Source organism: Aulonocara stuartgranti (genome assembly GCF_965226115.1).
Source record: "Aulonocara stuartgranti genome assembly, chromosome: 10".
NCBI classification, from domain to species: Eukaryota; Metazoa; Chordata; class Actinopteri; order Cichliformes; family Cichlidae; genus Aulonocara; species Aulonocara stuartgranti.
The window spans coordinates 13092361-13112176 of record NC_138946.1 but is presented as its reverse complement, the minus strand read 5'-3'; the positions used below and the strand labels follow the sequence as shown (position 1 = coordinate 13112176).

Below are 19816 nucleotides of genomic sequence, written 5' to 3'. Positions count from 1 at the left end.
AGGAGGTAGTGAAAACCTCAGAAAGGGCAAAACTGATGTTTCAATAGGGGTGTGCTCATCGTTGTTAAATCTTCCACTTTATACCTGATGCTTTCTTCTTAAGTACGGTATTGGACTGACATGCATAGCGATCTATAGCTCACCCATCACAGCAGGGATCAAGGTGCTGCGGTTGTTTCAAAGCCCAGTCAGCATTGTTTTGAAATTCCTTCGTTTAAAGCTGCATTCTAGGAGCCTTCAGCTTGTTTTGTCTTTAGACCAACTTGTTCACATACTGTTGATAAGAGGCTGCTTTTTTCTGGTTTAGTCTTGGTCAAGTACAACTTGACTGTTGAAGCTATAAAATGAGTTTGATCTTCATGAACTCATGTAGTAAAACAGAAGTTTAGCTTGAAGTTTCTTGAAGCTGATAACGTTTTGAAATCCTTATTAGGAGCTACAAAATGCAAGTTCAGTACTTGGATTCAACTTTTATCTGCTCAGTTTTTCATGAAATGACCTGGTCACGAACAGTGTTGGTCAAGTTACTTGAAAAAAGTAATCAGTAACTAATTACTGATTACTTCCCCAAAAAAGTAATCCCGTTACTTTACTGATTACTTATTTTCAAAGGTAATTAATTACTTAGTTACTTAGTTACTTTTTAAAAACACGATTTACAACCTGAATAGGTGATAAAGCGATAGATCTTTCAGCCCAATTCTACTTTTTCTACATAATCCATCATACAAAATGTAATCAAATGGAAAAGTCTCTTTTTTTAACTTGTTTTATCAGTTTTAATCTTTTAACTTTATGCATCAAGCAAAAATTTAATTATATGCAACATTCTCTGACTTGAATAAATTAGTTTAACATTTAAACCTATTTTCTACACATTCCAGCACATAAAATAAAATATTTTTTGTGTTTACACTCACTCTTTCAAATAGATGCAAGTAAAACACAGCAGAAAATAAATAAAGTCAAAGACTCAGCGGTCCTGTTGCTCTATTTTCACCTGTAAAGCAGGCCTGGGGGTAGGTGGAGGTTTACCCTGGTGCACGTGTGCCGCGGTCAGTTGAAGAATCCGCGAGTTTCTCTGTGTACGTCGTTGTGCACTCGGTGCTTGCTTGGAAGTTTAGGGGGGTTTTTTTCGCTGTAAAAAGAAGTTTTCTTCCCACGCACGATGGACGCTAATGTTTTTGTCACTTTTTATGGAATCAAACTCAAAGTAAGGTCAGTACTTCCACGCTTTAAACGCTGCGTGCTCATACTCTCTCCCACAATCGATATGTGAGCCATTGTTGATCTGCACACAGCTGTTGTCACAAACGTCACACTCGCTTACGTCACTGTCATGAGACATTCTCGCAAAAAATCACGGTTTTAGTAACGCAGTAACGCAGCGTTCCTACCGGAAAGTAACGGTAATCTAATTACCGATTTTGCAATAGTAATCCCTTACTTTACTCGTTACTTGAAAAAAGTAATCAGATTACAGTAACGCGTTACAAGTAACGCGTTACTGCCCATCTCTGGTCACGAACCTTCTACCTGCCAGTCACTTGTCCTGTGAATATGGGGCACATATATCAACAAATAGCAGTAATTCCTGCACATTCATTCAGGATTTTGAGTTAAAGCTGAAAGTCTGCACTTTAATCTCATATTGATGATTTCAAGGCCATTTCAGACAGTCAAACGTGTACAATGTTCAGGTTTCACTTTACTTCAGTCTGTCGTGTAGCTCCTTTTCAGTTCTTTATCTGTGTTTTGTTTTGTTGGCTGGCGGTCCCTTACACACTGTATCACAATCAGAGCTGGCTTTGAGTGAAGCAAGCATCTCTGTGTGTATGCCAAGCTTTGGTCATAGGTGAACGGCAGTGAAGTCTTCATGGTCATTCCCACCAAGTTGACCAGGCATATGGCTCCATCTTGTGGCCGCTCACGTGCATTACTCTTGTTCCTGTTGCAGATCTTCCATTTTGTGCGTTTCCGAACATCATTTTTGGCCGTTTCACTCAGGACTGGTGTTCGAAGTAATCATCATACAGAGTGTAGTTTAAAAGGTTCACACCTCATTCACCAGCACACGCGCTACGATTTTATCTGAGCTTCCTAACTTCTTTGCTTCAGTGCTGCTTTTCTGATCCCTCTCTTTTATTTCACTTATTATTTCAGTAAAGTCGCTGTTTGTTCATTCGATTTATTTTGTTTATTGTTTGTCGTTGTTTTTCAGTTAATTTTTGGGCGCTGTATACCCTTCCTCACACGGCCATGGATTTGTCCTCCATCACCATAGCAGCGACAACATCTGTTTTTTGTTGGTTTGTTTGTTTTCGTTTGTTTGTTCCGACATTCCATCTTGATATTGTGCACACGGACCAAAGACACTGAGGATGATGATGATGATGATGGTGAAGCCACAGGGAAGAAAAGAGTGAAAGATGGTGAGAGATGATGAGCAAAAATATTCACGTTCCATCAGAGGCCATCTCATTTATTCAGGATCTTTGTTTGTTTGTTTTGCTTCCCCCCCTTTGGACACTTTTTAAAATAAATATGTATGTATATGCGTTTTGTTTTGCTTAATTGTGATTTAAATATTTTGTTGTTTTCTTTTTGTTTCTTCATTAACTATCCACACAAGAAATAAGAGCTTAAAACCATTCGAACCTTTGACTGTTTGGTACTACAACGTAACACCTGGGCAACATTTTTTAAACTCTTCAGCAAGTATTACAAAAATAATGAAAGAAGATATCAGTAAAGATTTTTGTCTTTAAATACATGATCTTTCTGAAAAATTGCCCAGATAAAATGTGTCGGTTAAACTTGGTTAAAGTTAAAGTCGGTTAAAGTTGTTTTTTTTGTTTTTTTTAATCAATTAAGCCCAAATAATATACTTAAATAGCAATAACTGAGTACCTGTGTACTGCATATTGCATACACATAGGTGCTGACAACCTAAACCTAATAATCTTAAGTGTTTTTTTTAAAGAAATGTATGCAATATTCTGGTGCTGTTTCAGTTTAACTCATTAAATGTATGTGAATATTTTCTAGAGCTTACCAAGCTTAATATGCAAAATGTACTAGTTTTTAAATCTGATATTGTTATAAGAAGCACATATGATTGTGTACATTGTCCGTAAGTGATTTAACTTTATTGTAAACGGTGAGTTGATCGTCTCGATGTGACTGTTATGACAGTGGACGCAAACACAAAGCCAGTATATCGTCGTAAACCCAGGATTCAGGAAACTATTCAGCTTGATGTAGACGCGTTTACACTCAGATGTAGAAGAGAGCAGCTGTATTTACTGTGTGTCTTTTGGAAATAAATGCAACCCCCCCCACCCCACACCCTTCCACTCCTGACTTTGATGCGTCTCTGCCATGATTTGTTTGTCTATATTTACCCAGCGTGGAGCTGAAAGTGAAGCACAGGCAAGTGAAGACTCTCATTCCCTCAGGTGCGCATTAAGACAACACACAGAGGCTGACGGCCCCTCGCTGTAACCAAACAGCTGTCAGCTTGAGGCAGCGTTTCCTGTGTAGCGATCTCTAACTGAAGAACAAAGTGCTGTGTGCTCGGCACACAATCCTCCCTGCTTTCACCATCGCTGCTCACCTCTGTTGGGTGTGGCTGTGTGTTTTTCAAAGGAGTGAGAGGTGGAAAGGTGTGTCCTCCCTTCACTTTGCATTTCAGCTTTTTCATCATTCCAGTATGAAAATATAAACTATGGTAACTGGGAACAGAGTGGCTTGAATTGACCCAATTCCTGTCCAGGACTATCTAAATGGAAGAAAAAAAATGACAAACTATTAAAGTAAACTCACCCTACTAAACCCGTACGACCTGACGCCGGCCACATCCTACCCAGTTCCTTCCCCACTTCAGTTTAAGTTCTTTCATTGTTTAGAATTTCTCCAGATTTCTTTTCTGGACACTCCATCGGTAACTTCTTCGCCAAAGGGATCCCTGACCACCCGATTGATGTCATGCGTCATAAAAGGTGGATCTTCATCGACCTCAGTCATCGGTGCTGCTTTCTGTGAGCGTCTTCTGGGCCACCAACTGGGCTCATAAAAGTGAGCGGGATCTTTGTTCACTCCGTCCACCATTCTCTTTCAATAAATAACATTTTCTAATTGAATGCAACCTAATTTACAGAGGTGCTTGCTCGTATTGAATATGACCAAAATATCAGATAGATGAGGTATATAGTATTTTTACTGGACAAAACACTCACTTTGTGTGTGTTTTTTTTTTTGTTTTTTTTTTTTTTTCTATGCTAGACTGTGATGTCAGTGAAGGCAGAAATCCTAATATGGTCATGTCATGAATACAGATCTGGCTATGAGCCCAGGGGCATCCCCCTTTTTCCTGTTACCAGTGTTAACTAGCTGCTGTATGATATAACAGGTAAAGGTATAAGTGCATTTCTTTTCTAAATTTATATAACATGTATATAAATGCTATATTTATTATCAATGAAAAACTACACAAAACTATAATAATCTGTGAGATATTTTATTGGGTAATTGAGACTGTTTTCCATTTACTGTGAAGGATCTGCCAGCATTGGTATTATTCTGTCTACCACCTGCAGAGTTCACTGGACCTCATTCAGCCCTACAATATGTTCAGAGCTCTCTCTGTGCTGTAGTACACTAACACTGCCAACAAAGCTGCCTGCTAATCACCCTGAGAGCCTCCATGTACATACTTGGACTGAGACACAACATCAAAGCCAGTGACAGATAAGTGATAGCTGCTGAGATGCATGACGTATTTCAGGGGTTTGACTAGATAAGTTTTTTTTTAACCTACTTACGACTGATTGTGAGCTCAGATTTTGTGGATGGACAAACTACAAGCAAACTCCCTTGCGCACAGAGATTTCTCCAGATTCTCTAAATCCTTTGATAATATGTACTGTAGGCGATGAAATATTTGCAATTTTATGTTGAGGAACATTATTCCACAGTTTGTAGATGCAGTTATATTAGCTATAAAATGTTTCACCACCTGTTTCTTTTTAGTGTCACTGACTTTTCCGATTTTTTGTTGACCCCCCCCCATCCCAACTACTTGATCCTCGTATGCAGTAATTGACAAAACCTCTAAATATCAAGCAAAAATTGAGTAAAAACCAAAAACATTCAAAATATCAGGAAATGAATTTTTATTTGTTGAAATCATAGCTTTATTTCTATGGTAGACAATAAGATATAGCTGCCTCAGTATCTGAAGGAATATGTGTTGCTTGGTTCAGATCGACTTGATGAATCAAAGCAGGCTTTACAAATGAGAAAATAACCTGTTCACATTAGAAGTCATGTTACTGAGACTGAACACAATTTGAGCCACCTAAACAAAAATAAATATATAAAATCAAAGATCAGTCTCTCCAGCATTGGTAGAGCGGTGGAGGTAAAGTTCCTCAAGAGACGCTGCGTTCTCATCCATCAGCCTTCATCAGTTTACACATCAGAGGAAAGAATAATCCCATAGGTCAACCTCAGATTATCATACAGTACATAATTTAAAAAAAATATTGCTAATTTATCACTGATGCTGCATCATCAATCAGATAATCTCATGCCGTCAAAAATCACCATTGTTTTATTATTCTGCTCTAGTGTTGAATCAATCTCCCAAAGGTACTCAGATATGATATGTAACAGCTGCATAATTTAAACCAACTCAGGCTGCAACTTAATTTAATAAAAACATTTGCATAATTAAGTCATGAAATAAAGCTTTTAAGTAAAAATGTAACTTTTCTAAATAAAAGGGTAAATAAACATTTAACAAAATTGGAAAACTTTAGTAGAGTTAAGATTAAAATAATAAAAAGAGGTTAAAAATATATAATTATTTGTATAAAAAAGAAAAAAAAGCTTTTTTTTAATATCAAAGTGCTATGTGGCTCGGGAGGGGGGGCACCGTCAAACTTGGAAAAGAAGCAAATAAACAGGCCTTAAAAACAACAACAAAAAAAACAACAACCCCAAAACAAACACCCCCCAAAAAATCTGGAGTTGATGTGAACCAAAAGAAGGTTGTAAAGTAAGGGGAAGAAGGCCTTTACAGGTAGAACAGTAACTTTGCACTAAAGAGAAACATTCAAATCTAATTTTGGTAACGTAAGTGATTCCCCACAGCTTCAGCTCAGCCGCCAAGAACAAGCCACAAGATCAGAATAAGACCCCCCAAAAAATCCTGACACCTTCAGAGTCAATGAGGACAAGTGCAAAGAAGAAACTAAAATAATACTAAATTTTACATTAGCCAAATCTTTTAGGAAAAACAAAATCTTGAAATGTTATGGTTAGCGAGGAGCATCTGGGTCCCACAATGTCCTTTTAGACGAAAGGTGGACGGTGTGAATAAAATGTCCTCCTAGTTGACAGCAGGGTGCAGTGGGGGGCACGACGAGATGTCCTCCTGCTCAAACGAATCATCGCGATTGCTCCCCTCTGCCCCGGGAGTCGCTTCCTCGTTATAGAGATTTCTGAATCCGTCGTAATACTCGTCCGAGTCCTCCTGGTCCCTCCCGGACTCTCGTAAGTGCCGCGTGGGGCTTTGGGCTCGCTCTTCCTCCTGGATCTGAGTGCTGTTGAAAATGTAGACTGCGTTGGTTGTCAGGGAGAACTCCAGGCTGTGCAGGTACTCGTCCACCACCTCTTTGCAATGGATGAACTCCGCACTGTCAACCTGGGAGATGGGAACAAGAAGAAGCATGATAATGTGTGTGAGATGAACAAGAAAAAGAAGAGACAAGCATGATGTAAATGATGGCCTACAGACTATATTGTTGATTCTACTTTAGTCTATTATACTTCAGATGGTCCCACTGCCAGAGTAGGAAAGTCTTTCTTGTGACTTTGGTGTGTTAGTGTGCTTTTAAATGGAAATTGCAACAGAACACAAACAATGAAGACATAGTGTTTAAACAACATTTTGTTAGTTACTTCCTGTACAGGCTTGTTGCCAGGGTCACTGCTAATAAGTTACTTTTCTAATTAAAGATTTGACATGGCAGCAAATAAGAGTTCAATCCAATACTCTAGGACAGCGGTCCCCAACCCCCGGGCCTCGGACTGGTACCGGTCTGTGAGTCGTTTGGTACCGGGCCGCGAGAGTTGAGGCTTAGGTGTGAAATGTATGGTTTTCAGGGTTTTTATTGGTTTTCAGCGTTATTCTGTTATCGTTTTTATCGTTAACTTTGTTTTCCTGGGTCTTTTCACGTGTGTTATGAATAAATATTTTTTCGGTACCGGTACTAGTTTTATTTTGTTGTATTTATCCACGACACCTTAAAGGCCGGTCCGTGAAAATATTGTTGGGCATAAACCGGTCCGTGGCACAAAAAAGGTTGGGGACCGCTGCTCTAGGATTTAAAGCATCTCGAGGCTAAGCTTTTTGTGAATTGGTGGTATACAAATAGAAATACCTGACGTGCAACAGTTTCTACAATCAAATGTTTGTCATTATGGCTGTGTCCTATGGCCTCAGCTTTATTTCTTACGCATAGATGAGAAGCTGAGAGCACAGTGGACATCAGTGACTGACATGACATTGATTCGATCAGGGAAAAAAAACAAAACAAAAACAGGGTTGCAAAGCAGCTTGCAGATTTACAGCTATGGGCAAGCTTTTGGGATTTTTCCAGTTGGATTTTGAGAGACTGCTTTGCTACGACTCATGGAGTGCCTGGACTGAAAGTGCTAGATTTTCAACATATATTACATTTCTCTGCATGAGTTCAACAAACCGACCAATACTGTCCAAGTTTTTGCCCATGTTTTCCATTATCACGTTTGCGGTAAAATCTACTTGAGCTAAAAATCAACCACTAATTGCAGAATACATGAAACTGTTGGTTGGGCTGTAGTATGTGTTAATCCCTGAATATCTTGCGTTAAGATGTTTAACGTGACCAGAGAAAGTAGTAGGCGCTTTTTCTTACTTGTGCTTTCTTCAGCAGATCTGTTAACATGGAGAACCAGTCGGGTGTGAGTGCCTCCAGCTCCAAAGTGATGATGGCCAAAGCCAATGTGGAGCCCTTGAACTGCCAAAGCTGGTGGCAAGCCATACAGTGTTGCACCTGCCTGGTCCACAACGCCACCTGGAGGCCAGGAGGTCTCTTCTGATTCCCCAGCCCAACGGGGGGGACACCGGGGTCCGTTGCAGGGTACCAGCCGACACCGGATCCAAGACCGATGGACGGAATGAGGTGGGGGTGGCTGGAGACGAGCATGGCGTGGAACTAGGATGGACCAACGGGGGGGAAAGAACATAATCGAGACCAAAATGTTACCATAACGATGTCATTGTTATCTCATTGTCTGTCCACCCATTGCCCACTCCTAACCTGCTAGATTTATATCAAGTATACCAGTGCATTTAACTGCACATCATTCATCCCTTTTACACAAATTTCTCACCAACAAAGACGTGATCAATCTGCCGATTGATCATCCACTCTTCAAAGGTGAGTGTAGAGGTCCAAACCTGAAGCTCTAGCAGTGCAGGTTTTGCTAATGAAGCCCGCCAAACCCCCCTCCTCTTTGTCCGACTGCTTATTGTAATCTCGTTTGTATCGTATTGTACGTGCAGTGCTTTTCTGTGTTACAGTTTGTGGGAGGTAACTGACAAACCTGAGTTGGGGCTCAGTGGAAAAAGAAGGTGGTTTCAGTTTTTCCAAATAGCAACATAAACTAATTAATCTGCTTCACTTTTAAAACCAGTGAGTACAGGCTGAATAAGCTGGCTCAGTCTTTTGGTTTAGATGAACATCCTGAGAATCAAAAAAAGGAATGCATTCATCCAGCTTTTGTTTCAAACCCCGTCATTCATTTAGTCACATAGCGTTTGGTTCATCTGCTTTATTTCGTCTTTTACGCCGTAGCAAATATAAGCCATGGGATTTAAAGAAAGTGGGATGTTCCTGGAGCTGCAGATTCAGCGGTGTGGCGCTAAAGTCAATATAATTTCTTGAGTCCCCCCCTCACCACTACACTTCTTTCTGGAGTCCTTTTCAGGGTAATGTAGCAGTAAAGATGGTTTTTACCATCACACAGCTGATAGTGCTTCTCCAGGAGTTTCACATGGATGTTGAACGACGAGAGGTAACACGAAGAAAACTCTGTAAATCCTCTTATTTATTCATATCAAAGTGTCATGGTGGAGCGTCTGTGACAAATTAATCGATAGAGTCTATTGTTAGCCGTTTTGTAGACAACGGTAGAATACAGTTTTATTTAGTGAAGGGAAACTTCTTCAGGGCCGGGGGAATGTAATTGTGACATACTTAAAAGTATAGTTAAAGTATTTATTTGAATAGTACAAAGAGAGAAAATGTCTTTATTTTATTATAGTTTTTATTAATACATCATGTCTTTATTTTAAAAGTCTTGGATTTTGTAATACCTGAAAAGTCGAGCGCTAGGACAATAATAGAGCCACAATAAGAACTGCACTCGGTAAACCTGTGACATAAATATCAGCCTGGAGGGGAAGTGCCATTTTTTTCCTTTTTCTTGTAAGTTTAGTGGGGATTCAGCCTGAATGTGCCAAGCTGCTTTTTGGGGGGGGACAGTTTATGGTTGGTGGCTTTAAGAAGCAGTCCTACACTGCTCTCAGAATCACAACGATGTTATTTATACATTTGTTGGGAATGTTGGTGGTCATTGAGGTGTGGGTTGAGACAGAATCCATGAGAAGACAAAAATAAAAATATTTAACTTTTCTAAAAAGTCAGATGCATTTGAAAGTGTGCATCACGAGTCGTAGGTAAAACTCGTAAAGCATGTGGCTGAATTCAGTTTAACCATTTGTCAAGGCTGTATTCATAAAGCTTCCAGCTTCTGGCCTACAATCTGCTTTATTTCTATCACATGGATAAAGATTTTTCTTTAGAGCACCTTCACAGGCGAGACGTTTACCTCAGTCCCGTGAATTTTTGCTCTTTGACTTTCACTTAAAAGCATTATGAATACAGCCCGAGGCCCAACTGCACGAGGGGGGATCCAAATAATGTGTGTGTGTGTGTTTGTTGACAGCTCAGTGAGCGGTTACCTCCTCAGGCAATGACTTGGGAAGATTTAACAAGTAGTGCCACAGGTCCAAGCCGTAAACACAACACGGAGATTTTGAGCGGTTACCCCAGATATAATTTTAGAGATCCTTGATCTTTATACCCTCCTGGCCGCTCATCTTTTAGGTCTCCACAGCGAGGCTGCAGGGTTAGTCAGAAGTGCCTTGGCCTGATATGCAACGTATGTTACTTTGCTTGCAGCTTGCACATGCAGCCTTCTGTGTTAGAGAAGCCTCATAACGCTTGACTTATTGCTTAAAAAACACAAAAACTTGATTTTGTCCACTATGGAGATCTGCAAGTCAAATCTTTAGATCACAAAGTGGCACTAAAGCTTTATTTTAATGTCAAGTTTAATTCTTTCATCTGTTTACTCTGCAATGGACAAATTTAATAGTCTATGAATCACTAAATGTCATCTTTGCCAATGAATTAGAAGGAAAGTGAGAAAAAAAAAAAAGTCTGGATTAAATCTTTGGAGGATTTATTTAAAATCTGCATTTAAGAACCTGAAAAACAAAATATTTGGAATTTTTGCTCATTAAAAATAAAGAAATCAAATCTGATTTCTAAAACAGTGGCATGAAGAAAAACACAATCCAGCTTTCCAGATATGCTTTTAGTGAAATCCAGGATTTCTTTATCAACTGAATGGAGTTTGTTATATTAATATATATAACTGTAGCCACATTGAGTCATATCAAATAAATGCACAATCACTACAAGGACCAATTCTTTTCTTTAGGGGGAGGTGAAGGTGTGAGGGTTTGTGAATGCCATCTTGAAGCAAACATGATGCAAGCATGACAGTTTTATGTGCGCTTTTGTACCATGTGTGTTTTTATGCAAGACCAGGAGCTGAATTCATGAAGCATTTCGAGTTCAGGTCCAGATTACAAAAAAGAAAGAAAAAAAAAATTCTGTCTGCTTGTCAATCTGCTGAATTCTCTCTTACTATGTGAACGAAGTCGATGGGTGTTGCGGTGTACAAGTCCCAGTGCAGCTTGTCTAGAATGATCCTCTCCATGCGAAGAATCTCCGCTGTTGAAAAGTTGCATCCACTCTGCACAACCAGGCCTTTAACAGAGCCTATAACCTGTTAAACACACACAGACAAAAAGGGAAATTAATAAACAATGTTTTGAAAATGCACTGAAGTCGGAGGTGTTTATTTTTTTATTTATTTCTATTTTTAAAAATCATTATTAGTGATCATGTGCAACAAACTTGTGATTTTGTCGCCTTTGCCTTGAAACTGCAATAAGTCGGAGTCAGTCTGCAATCAGTTTGCAACTGGTTGGCAACTACATACAGTTTGTATTAACATTGCAATTAACTGATAAATCGGTGAACATCCAATTCTGTTGCCATCTACTTGCTAAATTAAGTGTCCAGTCAGAACCTCAGTTTTGAAAATTCCATAAATAGTGACGTAGTTGCTGCCAGAATATTACCAGAATACATACAGTTAACTAGTCTCCTGCTGAAAAGAGATGTGTTGCAGAGGAGTTGCAGTAATTTTCGTAGACTGTATCAGATTGATTGCAAGGTTTTGGAAATCTGGACGTTTATAAATCAGTTTAACAGTCAGTCTGAGAGTGATTGCAGTGAGTCCGAGTCACACCATGATTGTCTGGAGACAGGTTGCCTCACATCAGGCAACCTGTGCAATCACCTTGCAATCCAATGTGGAGGGTGAGGATATCACACGCTCAAGTAGTTGTGTAAAAAAAAAACAAAAAAAAAAAAAACCCCAACCCAATAATCAGAGTACATAAATTCACTGCAGTCACCTGGCAACCACTGATTTCCCCCCCACAGTCGCAAGGAGGCTGCCCTCCAATTTTACTCTACTGTGACTGAGCCTTAAACTCTTGGTTTCCTTTTTGCATTGCAGCTTAAAGCTTGCTCTTACCTCATCTTCCTCGTTGATTTTGGCAGCCAGAACCAGTGAGGTAAAAGCGATGCATTTCAGGTACTTTGTTTGAGCCTATAAAACACAAAAGGATTTGTTTAGTTTGCCTCCATAAAGAAAGACCCGCGGAAATTAAATCAAACATCACAACTGATAACTTTTAAGTACATGATATGTTGCAACAGTAAAGATCTGCCTCGCTCTCACCTCTTTGTTCCTGCAGCACTGGATAAACTAACAGGGTGTGCATACAGAATATTAGCTGTGAAATGTGCGCAATGCAACTTTGAACAGTTTAATTTAGAACTACAGAATCTATTATTCTAAAGTGTAAACCTTAGTTACTGGGCAAATTAAGCTGTAAACCAAAACAAAAGTCGGACACCACCACCATCACGTGTTGTTGTCTACCTTCACAGTAGACAGCAGACGGTTGAGGACACACACTCCCAGTGCAAAGGTCTCTGGACAGAAACGAAACAGCCTGTTCATTTCTCCAAGCCAAAGGATCATTTCTTGGTGTTGGGATGAAGAGATGTCAGCGCCCTGAGCGGACAAAGGATAAAACAGATTAATGATTTACATGTGCAAAGAACTACATTTTAGATGAAAGAATAAAATGCAACCAGGCGCGAACCAGAACCTGTAAGGTTTTCTGCTGTGGTTATTGCTTTAAGAGGTACAATGACAGCAACATAAAAACCAGATGACAGGCTGCCTTTCTATAATACCAGCTGAACTACTTTGAGATGAAGAGATTTATTGGTTCCTGTCATAAGAATGGCTCCTTTTACTGACCGAATCAAAATTGATTTTCCTGTTGGCATCATTCCATTTTTTATATCATAAAAAAGGTTTGAGCTGCCTATAAAATGTCTGTGCTTTATAAACATTAAAAAAAACACCTTTACTCAAGTTGAAAATGCAAAAATGACACCCTACATTTATGCATCCCCTAACAACTATGGGCTCACCTGGATGCATCCATTCTTGAAGACTGGTACCTTCCAGAGGCGAGCCTCTCGGACCAGAGCGGCCTCCAGCAGGCCGTCCAGCCGACGGCTCTCCGCGGCTCCTGGGTTCTTCATCACATCCACAGCACAGGCCAGGCTGCACCCAGGGCACACACACCTGATGGTGGGGGGGAGGGTTGGGTGAGACAAGAAGCTATCACATTCTTTTTCTTCTATTAATTTAATTAATAGAAGAAAAATGATAGCAGCTTAGTAAAGTTCAGGGAGATGAAACGTTTCGTAGAAACAGCAATTTGAGCAGCTTCTTTAAATACAAACCAGTTTTGTGCAAAAATGTGATTTCCACGATCCACAGTAGAGATGAGTCAATCGATCCAAGTATCGACAGTAATGCTAGTATTGGTATTGGATTGATACTTGACCTTGTTTCTACCCCCCAAGTTCAATATATTTCTCCTATTAATCAGAAAGGACACATTTGTCTAAATGCCGCTATTTAATGCAGTATTTTCATAGGATATATAGGTTTTCCTAATAAAGACCTCAGCAGTGGGGTCACATAACATGTTTAATTACAACTATTAAATAACAAAATTTCCTGTTTTTCTGCTTCTACTTTAGAATTTGTTTTTTTAAAAATTGTTTCATAGTAAGAAAAAGAAAGTTTTATAATTAGAGGGAAGTCTGGGCAACAAGCTACCAGAGTTTAATCTGTAATTTTACACATTCATTTCTTACAGTTTAAACCCTGAGAGTCGTGTTTACAGATGGATTTCTTTTACTACAGGGGCATTTCTTCATCACGCAGAAAAACTGAGATGTACTTTTGAGATTGCCTACAGAAGGTTAAAGCATCAGTGTCGGTAACACTGGGCCTGCGCTCACTTGGTATTGGCTCGAAACCGAAATTTGCAGCGGCGATTTTTAGTCTGCTTTGGTAAACAATCTGCTCTACTCAGAAAAAGAAGCGAAGCAGGAAATGAACTGCGCGCTCAAGTCTGCTCGACAACAATAACGCCATTTCCCCAGACTTCCACACTGCTGACAAAATGCAAATTCAAAATCATTTGAAAGTATGGACTTTGTTCTGATGTGCAGTACGTGCAGCACAACGCAGACGGGCTCCAGGCGGGATAATGCCCCGCAGCTGCTCCTGCAGCCTCTTGCACAGTTGCTGCTGCTGCAAACAAAAACATTTGTTCCCGTTAACCCTCCGCTTTAGCTCTCGCACAGTCTTACCTCTGCGATTTTAAAAGCCGAGTGTCTCTCCGACGGCAGGTGCATTTATACGGCTTTTAAATTAATCCATATCCATCGAAAGCATCCAGAAAACAAACAACAGAGGATGATGCTGTTCGTGAAGTCAATCTCGGAAGAAAAACCAGGTCGGAAAGAATACACGGAGATCCACCGCATTATATACGAAGAGCAGATAAAAATTTTAAAAAGTAAAAAAGGCGCCGAGTACCGAAAAAGCTGAGGGAGGCTGTAAAATGAGAGCAAAATTTAAAATAAAAAAAAGGTGGGAATCGTAAAAAAATCTGGGAGGATTTGAAGGCAGGCTGTGTTTTGAACGACTAGACTCCGCCCACTGGCGTGACGTAACGCCGCCTGATAAACGGAAATGTGTTAGTGGGTCAGACATACGGGACCCGTCACACAAAATGGGCGAGCGAGCTCTGGAAATGGAAGATTTGTGCTGTGTGCAGCAAGAAAGTGATGGTGTTTGCTGAAATATAAGGAGCTGCTCTCGGTTTATCCTGTGTGGGAATCATTCCTGCACAGAGGCAGAAGGATGAACAGCAGCTGCCCTTTCTACCTGAAAAATATTTCCATTTGCGCAGGGTATTTGAGTCCCATCCATCCCTCTTCTCACTGCTGGGATGCTAGATTCCTGGTCCTGTCCCTTTTCTTTCCCCTCCCCTCCCCTCCAAAGTCCTTTGATACAGCTCATTCCCCACAGGGCTGTGAGATCCTGCAGCCGCACAACTCTGTGGCTGTGTCTGATTTTACAATTGGACCTTTTCAGTTTGATGAGGTGGTTCAGGGACCTGTTTAAGATGCCTCCTAGGTGAGGTGTTTCAGGCATGTCCTACTGAGGACAGGCCTCAGGGAAGACCTCTCTCTTGGCAGACTGTGGGACACCTTGGTGTCCCCCCTCCTGGATGAGGTGGAGGAGGTGGCCAGCAAGATAAAGACAAGGAGGTCTCAGTGTGTGAAAATGGATAGATGGACCTTTTCAGGTAGATCTTTTGTATAGTTGTGGGATAGAAAGCACACGTGTAATATGTATGCCTGCAAGTAAGGGGAAATCTTTAGTTTGACAGTGGTGTGGCTGGAGAGTCTCAGGGCTGATTTGCAAGAGAAGGTTAGCAGTAAGATTAAAAGGGAAGGTTTATATTATGGTGGTGAGACCTGCTACGATGTATTGTTCGCCCACAACTGGTGCAAAACACTGCAGCTAGATTTTAATCTGATGCAACCAACCAGAGCATGTCATCCCAATTTTAGCTTCCCTTAACTGTCTTCCAGTTCATTTACTAATCTATTTAAAAATAATAATAATAATATGTCTTTAAGTCTCTTAGTGGTTGTGCCCCCTTTTATCTGTCTTAGATGGTGCACCCATATGTCTTGCCTTTTTGTCTCAGGTCAGGCAGAGGTGCTGAATATGGAGCTGCCAGGCAGGAGGAAAAGAGGAAGACCATAGAGAAGTGGCGAGAAGGAGGAGGACACTAGCGATTGGGTGAGATGGTTGACCCCTAAAGAGAGCAGCCAGATGAAGAAGAAGAGTTTTGTTAACCTTTCTCTCACTGACATCAAAGTTCACCTGAACAACAAACATTAAGTTTAGTGTGCAGCAGTCTTGATGTGGAAATTTCTTTGTGTTAAGTTTTCTTTGGTAATACTGTGGATAATGTACCGCTAAGACACTGTTTACCTTTAGGACTACTCCTGCATTCTTAATCTGTAAACCTGAAATCGAATCTGCCTGAAATTCTTTCCACAAGCCCGAAACCTGCAGTTCTCTGTAGCATTTAACATTTTGTGATGGCTGAAATGAATGTTAGTTCATGTACCACGGAGAGAAATGTGCATCTAGAATTGTAATTTCCCTCAATCGCATTACTCTGGCGAACTAGCTACAGGTTTTATATCAGCTCTGTAGACATGCGTAGTCTTACTGTTTGCTTTGAAGTTGTGTGCATAGAGGCAACGTGTTGGGGGTGGTCAACAGGGGCCATTAGCTGAGTTTAACACTGTTTAATCTGGTGCTGTCTGAGCTTATAGTTTAGCTGTTTTAGCCTAATGGAGGAGAGTCTGAAATTGCGATCTTAAACATAAACCACTTCTACGAACAGCATTGGCAGCAGTATTAGCTTGCCTATCAAGTATTAGCTTGATAGGCAGTGGACCACCATATAGTAGAGCTGAATTTGATCTCTCTGTATCAAAAACACAGAGCCCAGCCATCACTGGATTGTTTTTAAAGCCTATGCAACTTTTAATACACAAAAATACTATATATGGAAGATGGAAGCCTTATTTGGTATGCATCCAAATGAAAAGATGGCTTAGCCAATGATATTACAAATATATACATGCTTTAGTGTATACTGACTGCTATGCTATGCCTTTCAACATAAATACACTGCTCAAAAAATTAAAGGAACATTTATTCAAAGTACAGCATCAAGTCAGTTAAACTTCTGGCATATTGATCTGGGCAGTTAGTAGCAGAGGGGGTTGTTAGTTTCAGCTGCTTTAGTGTCAATGAAATTAACAACAGGTGCACTAAAGGGGCAACAAAGAGATAGCCACCAAAAACAGAAATGCTTTTAGACTTGGCGGCTGCTGACGTTTTTGTTGTGTTTTTTTCACTACTTTTGCATTTGACTAGGGTCAGTATCATTACTGGTAGTATGATGTGATCCTACAGAGATTGCACAGATAGTCCAGCTCCTCCAGGATGCCACGTCATTACGTGCCATTGCCAGAATGTTTGCTGTCTCCCAGCACAGTCTCAAGAGCATGGAGGAGATTCCAGGAGACAGGCAGTTACTCTATGAGAAGACCATGGAAGGCATTCCTTAACCCATCAGCACGCCTGATATCTGCTCTTTTGTGCAAGGAGGAACAGGATGACCTCTGCCCTCTACAGACTGATAATTTTCATTTCTGTCCAATGATGTGGCATCCTTTCTTTCCCGACCCAGTTCATATCCAGCATGGTAATTTTTTCCCCATTGTTTTTTTTTTGAAAATGTTGTTTTATTTTTTGAGCAGTCTATTTAGGAATGCACTTGTATTTAAAACAAATTCAAGAGTTTGATTTAGATGCATAAAGGTGCTCAAGAATGTATATACACACACATATTATTACCGTATCATGCACCATAGCAGGAAAACATAGAAAAACAACAACTTGACTTTCTATGCAACTTGCGCGGATCTGCTGCATGCGATAGCCTGAATGCAGGTATCAAAATGCCACACATTCAAATGAAATTTCCTGTTACATAATTTTTTTGCCAACCTCAGAAAAACAAATGAAACCCCATCGTTGGTATTGCAACACCGCAGGATGTTGCAATCCATACTAAGTATTGCTCAATAAAGCATTTTTATTTTTACAGCAGGTTGTTTACCTCAGTCGCCCTCAGAATCTGCAGAATACTTGATTATAAGAATTCATGAAAGCTCACCTCTAGTTTTATCCGGTTATGATGAATCACACCTATGTGGGGCTTTTTACAGTAAAACAAGCACTTAATAAGAAACAAAAAATGTCTGAATAAATCAACACAAGGTTCTCAGAGTCTCTAGAAGTATAAAGATGTATGTTTTGTTTGTGTGACAGTAAGAAATCACACAGAAATGTGCTTCTTTTGTTTCCACCTTTGTCTTTAACCAGTAAAAACATGGGAGCATTCATCAATGTGTCACCACTGGCAGCAGAATTTGATTAATTGCACCCAAGATGCATTTCATACAGTCTCCCAACCATGGATGGATGATAAGACTATTATTTGGAGTGACTGTTTTCTGACCCTTTTGCTCCCATTTAGTCAGATCTGGGAGTGATGTCTCTGAACAGGAAGATTACCTTGTGTGGCCTTTAGAAAAGTGAAATTAAGATGCTGTGCAACAAAAACCACGACACCAAACACTGAAAACAGTAAAAGGTGTTTTTGTTGCTTGGTTCTTTAATCCAGCAGCCTGCTTTTGATATGAAACCCTGACAAGCAGTTTGAAGTAGTGCTTGCCCTCACATGAAGAAATAAAATACTTGCTATGTGCTTTAAGTTATTGTTTAAACGCACTTCAGCGTTTAACCAGCCACATGTCATTCTTTTTATTTGCTACTCTGTTGCTACGTTCAGCTGCCATAAAGGCAAACACCTGTGTTTAATGACAGGTTAAATTTAAAATCTGTTTTTTAGCCAATAACTAATGGTACTGTGAGAGGCTGTGCTGCAGTTATCTTTATTTAACACTTGTATCAGCAGCCTTTCTGCCTTCAGACTGATCTTCAAATGAAACTTTAATACATTTTTAACAGCTAACTGTTTAAATCATTTAGATACAACTACAATACAATTTGATGGAAAACACAAAATCCCCTATTTCACAAATTCTTTTATTTCAGCAGTTGAATAATGATACAATACCAACAACCAACAGCAACAGCTGGCATCAATCACCACCAATAACAACTGACGAACAGCAGAAACCAACAATAATAACAACTAACAATAAACAACCAGCAACCAACTACAACAACCAACCACTACAACTACCAATGACAACTACCAAAAATCACTACAAACACCAACCAACAGTCAATTACAGAGTCAGCCTTCCTGTTCTGTTTATTTAGTCTGTTGGTGTCTCCAGCTAGTTAAAGTAAAGTTTTAGTAAACTAAAACTAAACCCTAAAATCATGCTATTCTTATATACTTATATCTTTGTTGGTCTGCCAGTTTTCTCCTCCATCACATAAGCACACTCTCCCAAGATAGAGTCATAAAAGGAATATTTCAAACATGAGGTAAAATTACACTCACATTTAGAGAAAATCAAACAACACAACGGCTCTAGGAGAGAACACATTTGTGTCTCACAGTTTCCTGACTGCTTCTGTGCTTGTGGTTCCTGTCAGGAAAACCTCAGAAATGAAGCGTTAGACCTTCTCTGTCTATTTATACACCAGTCAAACCTTACCTTACACTAGTCAACAAACCACGGGCAGCAAGTGTTTGTATTCTCCTCTCAGTCGTCTCAAAGTTGACCAATGTGTCTGAACCAAGGTCAAGACAGGAATGTTGATAAGAAACAACAGTCACAGCAAGCAGCATATCTGCATGTTGACAGAGTGTAACTAGCAGAGTGAACACAGTATGTAGTGTATCAAGTCAGGTGTTTGTCTCATATATCTCTTGCTTGTCCTCATTCTCTGAATGTTTAAACTGAGACTAGTTTGAGTTTGTGCAAAGATCTAGAGGTTATGCACACATATATTCTGGGGATGCACATATCAGTACTTTTTTATATCTCCCTCATATGGTGTAATTCTCTTTATTTACCCAATTATCTTCACTTCCTAGAATCTGAAAGCTACCATTCTTTTTCAGTGCTTCTCTTGATTGGACACTTTGTGTTTTATCATAGTTTTGCATGTAAAACTGGTCAAGGCAGCAAAATAAACCTCTGCACTACGTAGAAAATGATATTTAAAATCAGTTTTTCTTTTTATCTCCTTTCTTGGACCTCCAGCATTGTTTCACATTAATTCATAGAGGACATAAGACTGGAGAAAGGTAAAAGAGCAT

At 39.8% G+C, this 19816-nt stretch overlaps 2 protein-coding genes across 3 annotated transcripts in view; one reads left to right on the top strand and one right to left on the bottom strand.

Moving 5' to 3' along the window:
- The window catches only part of septin8a (septin 8a), a 37616-nt gene extending 34272 nt beyond the window's left edge, over positions 1–3344 (top strand). Inside the window, exon 10 of the mRNA XM_082549313.1 lies at positions 2222–3344. Coding sequence (XP_082405439.1) covers positions 2222–2225 — 4 coding nt within the window. The 3' untranslated portion in view covers positions 2226–3344. The remainder of the gene's footprint in view (positions 1–2221) is intronic.
- Positions 3345–5157: 1813 nt separating this feature from the next.
- On the bottom strand, positions 5158–19357 carry ccni2 (cyclin I family, member 2). 2 transcript variants are annotated; one of them, XM_082549314.1, is made up of 7 exons: positions 19209–19357; positions 12984–13140; positions 12421–12555; positions 12010–12084; positions 11050–11190; positions 7965–8264; positions 5158–6709 (listed from the first exon to the last, which is right to left on the bottom strand). In XM_082549314.1, the coding sequence occupies exons 1-7, from the start codon at positions 19340–19342 to the stop codon at positions 6395–6397; spliced, it is 1257 nt and encodes a 418-aa protein (XP_082405440.1). In that variant the 5' UTR covers positions 19343–19357; the 3' UTR covers positions 5158–6394. The 2 variants fall into 2 exon arrangements, with proteins under 2 accessions (XP_082405440.1, XP_082405441.1); XM_082549315.1 differs by lacking the exon at positions 19209–19357 and adding an exon at positions 14223–14561.
- Positions 19358–19816: the final 459 nt, after the last annotated feature.

What these genes read in the sequence shown, in the direction of transcription:
- ccni2 (XM_082549314.1), bottom strand. Translation starts at nt 19,342, where the DNA reads ATGCTGCTTGCTGTGACTGTTGTTTCTTATCAACATTCCTGTCTTGAC. An exon ending in GTCTGCTGTCTACTGTGAAG is followed by an intron (nt 12,085 to 12,420) that starts GTAGACAACAAC and finishes TGTGTTTTATAG; the next exon opens with GCTCAAACAAAGTACCTGAA. An exon ending in ATCTGCTGAAGAAAGCACAA is followed by an intron (nt 6,710 to 7,964) that starts GTAAGAAAAAGC and finishes CCCATCTCCCAG; the next exon opens with GTTGACAGTGCGGAGTTCAT.